The sequence below is a fragment of the Limulus polyphemus genome, unplaced genomic scaffold (assembly GCF_000517525.1).
Source record: "Limulus polyphemus unplaced genomic scaffold, Limulus_polyphemus-2.1.2 Scaffold939, whole genome shotgun sequence".
NCBI lineage: Eukaryota > Metazoa > Arthropoda > Merostomata > Xiphosura > Limulidae > Limulus > Limulus polyphemus.
This window is the reverse complement of record NW_013666549.1, coordinates 344,202-349,861: the sequence shown is the minus strand read 5'-3', so window position 1 is coordinate 349,861 and position 5,660 is coordinate 344,202. Positions and strand designations below refer to the sequence as shown.

At 34.6% G+C, this 5,660-nt stretch overlaps 1 protein-coding gene across 7 annotated transcripts in view; it reads right to left on the bottom strand.

The window, feature by feature from the left end:
• Window positions 1-5,660, bottom strand: part of LOC111086230 (Down syndrome cell adhesion molecule-like protein Dscam2) — a 121,920-nt gene that overhangs the window by 35,297 nt on the left and 80,963 nt on the right. For all 7 annotated transcript variants that reach the window (XM_022388240.1, XM_022388241.1, XM_022388242.1 and 4 more), the window contains 5 exons: window positions 5,022-5,170; window positions 3,957-4,085; window positions 3,270-3,434; window positions 1,448-1,518; window positions 182-425 (listed from right to left, as the gene is read on the bottom strand). In XM_022388240.1, coding sequence (XP_022243948.1) covers window positions 182-425; window positions 1,448-1,518; window positions 3,270-3,434; window positions 3,957-4,085; window positions 5,022-5,170 — 758 coding nt within the window. The remainder of the gene's footprint in view (window positions 1-181; window positions 426-1,447; window positions 1,519-3,269; window positions 3,435-3,956; window positions 4,086-5,021; window positions 5,171-5,660) is intronic.

The window sequence follows — 5,660 nt, the reverse complement described above, 5'->3', positions numbered from 1 at the left end:
CACACACATATATATATACATATATACATACACACACACATATATATATATATACATACACACACATATATATATATACATACACACATACACATATATATATATACATACACACACACATATATATATATATATATTGCACAAGTACGGTTTTAATTTATTTAAAGTATAACATTTTTACCATCCTCCTGAGTTCTTCCAATCACGGGATCAGACCGGGGACCTGCACCTTTTCTGTTGAAAGCCTGGACAACTACAGTGTAAGAAGTATATTTTTCCAATCCCCGAAGTTCACATTCGATTCGAGAGACGACTGACGACTCATTTTTCACAGTTTTATATTGAAAAGAGTTTGTGGTATTGGTTATTTTGTACCCTATGTAATAGCCCTGGATTATCCCATTACTCAACCCGTAAGGTAACGCCTGTAAAACAAAAACAATATAATTAACACTAACAACACAACAAAAATCACAACTTTTTGTCATGTAAAGCTGTTTTGAAATAGAAATTTTGGTTAATTTTGTCTTTCATTGATATAAAAAGTTGCATTCAATACAATTTCGAATTAGTAACCTACTTTAAAGACCTGGATTGTTATCTCCTGAACCTTAGCTATTGTTTGGTTGTTTTAGTGCAAAGTTACACAATGAGCTGTTTGTGCTCTGTTCACTGCAAGGATCTAACCCCGGATTTTAGCGTTGTAAGTCCAACTCTGTAAACCTACCGCTGAACCTGGACCTAAGACATTTTGTTTGTAGTTAAGCGCAAAGCTGCACAATGAACTACCTGTGCTCTGCCCACCACGGGTATTGAAACCCGGTTTTTAGAGTTGTAAGTCCGCAGACATACCGCTGCTGTGCCACTGGCGGGCGAACCTTAGACCTTGCTTTTCTTCTAGCACAGAACATGAATATATGTTATTTCAATCTCTTCAATACACGTATTAGATTGAAAACTCACAACCCTTATATTTAATTTCGGTTATAAAATTTGAAATACATCGTATATTTGTTTTTAAAGTTCTTTGCAATATTTAAAAAAAGTAGCTTGAATTCATATCTTATCCCCTGATCTTTATCAAGCATCGTACTGAATTCATATCTTATCCCCTGATGTTTCTCAAGCATCGTATTGAATTCATATCTTATCCCCTGATATTTCTCAAGCATCGTATTGAATTCATATCTTATCCCCTGATGTTTCTCAAGCATCGTATTGAATTCATATCTTATCCCCGAATCTTTCTCAAGCATCATAAAAGGAACATCAGTTTCATTAAAGTAAAAAATTACACAAACAAGTAATAAATAAATATTTGACGAATATCAAGTTACAAATAATGATCTAAAAACGTTATCGGCGAATGAAGTACATAATTATTTATGATAAATCCAATCAACACCCAAGATTTGGACAAAGCGACTTAAAAGTTTGATTAACTTACCTTCCACGACACATGTAAAGATTGCGGTTTAATAGCTTCCACTCGAACATCCTCAGGAGGACTTTCCGGTACTTAAACATTAAGGGAAAAAGAAAACTTCTTAAAAATAGTTTGGTCCGAATTGTAAACTAGATATAACAGCAAAACTGTTTCAATTTTATTAAACAATTTATAAATTCAAACAACTTGAAATGATCAAATAAGATGTAATAAACTCTCTCGATAGCGATGTTTTATGGGCAACATTATAAAGACAATGCATAAAAATGAATAATATGATCACCACACAATGTGACATGTATACAACACGTTTGTTTGTTTTGTTGAACGTCGCGCAACGATACTCGAATGTTATCTGTGCTAACCGTCCCTAATTTAGAAATGATAAACTAGAGGAAAGGCAACTAGTCAACACCACTCACCGTCAACTCTTGGGATACTCTTTACCAGCGAAAAATGGAATTCACCGTCACATTGTAATGTCCCCCACTGCTGAAATGCGAACATGTTCAGTGAAACGATTACTGGTTGATAGTATGAGTCCACTTATTCATACACAAATCTACTTTCGACAAAGTTCTAAAGAAATAGAAGATCTCTGGACATGCAAATTTACAATAGGAGGCAACTCGTTCCAAACTAGTCACTTCTATGGAATGCGAACTTCGAAACTAATTGTGAAACTAAACTACACAACTGTCTGTAAATCCTTCTCCACAGGGCTTTACTTAGGGTTCATGATTGTAGGGTTATTCGCTTCGTACTTCCACGGACGAGCTGCAGCCCATAAGCCACTTAAATTAGCCACAAATACAAGACATCCGACTCCCATGTTGTCTTGAGTATCAAAACTGAAATAATGAACAAGGCAAACTATCTTGTGGACTAATGTATCCAGTTGCCTAGTGATTGTTTTTGGTTTGATGTACCCTTGAGGCTGCTTTGAAATTCATATCCTGGGTGCGGGGAGTGGCAAGGGTAATATGAGAGTGTGAACCTGTTTTGGCAGGTTTATTAGTATAACTAAAAAAGTCACGATAATTTGTCGTATTGTGACATTCTAAACAATACTGTACTGCTTTTATTGATAGAATTATATGGGAAAGAGTCATACTTCTTTCAGCATGACAATACTCTATCTTATTCTAAACAATACTGTACTGTTTTTATTGATAGAATTATATGAGAAAGAGCCATACTTCTTTCAGCATGACAATACTCTATCTTATTCTAAACAATACTGTACTGCCTTTATTGATAAAATTATATGAGAAAGAGTCATACTTCTTTCTGCATGACAATACTCTATCTTATTCTAAACAATACTGTACTGCCTTTATTGATAGAATTATATGAGAAAGAGTCATACTTCTTTCAGAATGACAATACTCTATCGTTAGGACACGCCATGTTTAGCAGTAGTTTAGACATATAACAACTAGTATTTCCCCAAAGTCAGGAATATGAATACAAATGAACCATTTTGGAATGTTTTGGAGCAGGAGGAATATATTCCGGATCTTCCCTTTACCCGGAGTTGCCTTGCAAACGAAATAGGAGTTTATTTCTACTTAATCTGTACAAAAGATCTAATGAGGCTTAAATGGCAAAAGACGCCTCTATCTCGAGGTGTGCTGCTATATGTATATATTTATATAATATAATAATTTACCACGAGCGATTCAAATACTTCAACATATTAGAATGTGAAGTTAAAAGTTAATGTCGGTGATACGCATTGCATACTTTTTTAACATCTACACGACTTTATGGAGAAAATAAATAACTAAATTGCTTTGAATAGTTTAATCTACGTCCTTACTTTCCTCCTCAGTTGAGAACATAAAAATGTTTCCTGGTTGACTTGTCCCGATGACATTTCTTGCCAACATTCGAACTTCATAAGTCTGCGCTGGATACAAGTTGTGGATTCTAAAAGATGTTTCATTGGCTAGAACTGTGTGTGTTTCCCATATCGTAGAGACACCTGATAAAATATTTAAGTTTTGTTTTACATCACTTGTAAGTTATACATTTGTAATATCGGTTTTTATTCTTATTTTCTAGAGTTATGTATGTATGTTTGTTTCCTTTTGAATTTCATGCAAAGCTACACAAGGGCTATCTGCGCTAGCCGTCCCTAATTTAGCAGTGAAAGACTAGAAGGAAGGCAGTTAGTCATCACCACCCACCGCCAACTCTTGGGTTACTCTTTTACCAACGAATAGTGGGATTGACCGTAACATTATAACGCTCCCACGGCTGAAAGGGCGAGCATGTTTGGTGGGATGAGAATTCGAACCCGCGACCCTCAGATTGCGAGTCGAGCACCGTAACTGCCTGGCCATGCCGGGCCTTGCTAGTTGACTTTCTGTTTATTTAGCTAATAGTGCGATAAGGTATAAAAACAAATCAACATCAACTAGAATCTACTCCTGATGTACAATAAATAAATAAACAAACGAAACGTGAGCAGAGAAATCATGAATGGTGATCAGTGACTCTTTACCTTTAGATCTCCACTGTATGGTGTAGTTGACTATTAAGCTATTTCCGCTAAATGGTGGACTCCACGTGATTGCCACTTCTCGACTTCCGGTTTCAAGAAGTTTGATTTCTCTAGGAGAATCAGGTGGCTCTGAAAAGGTAAACAATAAATTGATAAATAAACAGACAGATACATGGAATCAGAGACACATAAACAGGTCGATGTGGCCTGTCAGTTAAAGAGCCACTTTTATAGATATTTACTTCACTTTAGAAGAAAATCCTCTATTGATAAAATTGCAGGCACAAAATTTCATCCAGCCTCTAAAATCTTTCTTAACAGTTACCTCACGATCAAATCTTTAATGGTAAACTACACGACATCAAACTTTAGTGTTTAATCCTCGGGTCTACATTCTGTTTCATACGACATCCAAATTCAGAAGAAAAAAAAACCCTGTATTCTAAATCTAATAGTCTATCAAAGTCATTACCCTAATCTACAATGAATTCCAAGCACTATTCACCTTGAATTATTAATTTAATGTTTGTCTCATCTGTTCTATAATTGTTCGACTAAATCTAATAGTCTATCAAAGTCATTACCCTAATCTACAATAAATTCCAAGCACTATTCACCTTGAATTATTAATTTAATGTTTGTCTCATCTGATCCATAATTGTTCGACTAAATCTAATAGTCTATCAAAGTCATTACCCTAATCTACAATAAATTCCAAGCACTATTCACCTTGAATTATTAATTTAATGTTTGTCTCATCTGATCCATAATTGTTCGACTAAATCTAATAGTCTATCAAAGTCATTACCCTAATCTACAATAAATTCCAAGCACCGTTCATCTTGAATTATTAATTTAATGTTTGTCTCATCTGATCCATAATTGTTCGACTAAATCTAATAGTCTATCAAAGTCATTACCCTAATCTACAATAAATTCCAAGCACCGTTCACCTTGAATTATTAATTGAATGTTTGTCTCGTCTGATCCATAATTGTCCGACTAAATCTAATAGTCTATCAAAGTCATTACCCTAATCTACAATAAATTCCAAGCACCGTTCACCTTGAATTATTAATTGAATGTTTGTCTCGTCTGATCCATAATTGTTCGACGCTCTACAGGTATACAAGGAGGAGTCGCTCCGAGACGCCGAAAATATCTGTAGTTGAGATTTCATTCCCCGATTTTCTGCATGTTGTCTTATTTCGATTCTGTGTAACATTAGAAAACGATAAAATTTAGGTACAGAAAATAATTGGTCAAAGCACCATTCAAGTCACGTGGGTGGGCTAGATAAAAGGAAATGAAATGTGTAATATCTGCTGGAGTAGTGTTTCTAAACCTATAGGTTGTCAGAATGTGTGAAAAGGTCAGAACAGACATTGAAAATAAATATTTTATTTATTCATTTGATAAGCCAGATGTTTTTTTTAATTATTATTTTGCATTAAAGTTATTTACTGGGTTGCGATTGGTCATCAATTTATGAGTGTGTCCTAGGCCAAATAGAGTCAGAGGAAAAACACTGTTTTACGTTTTGGAATAAATTTCTAAATTTATAAGTCATTTCAATAATATAACAATACTAAAACAAAGAGGGCCGTTACATTTCCATCATAGTTCAGTAGAAACATCAAATTAATTGTCATGTTTGTTTGTTTTTGAATTTCGCGCAAAGCTACACGAGGGCTATCTGCGCTA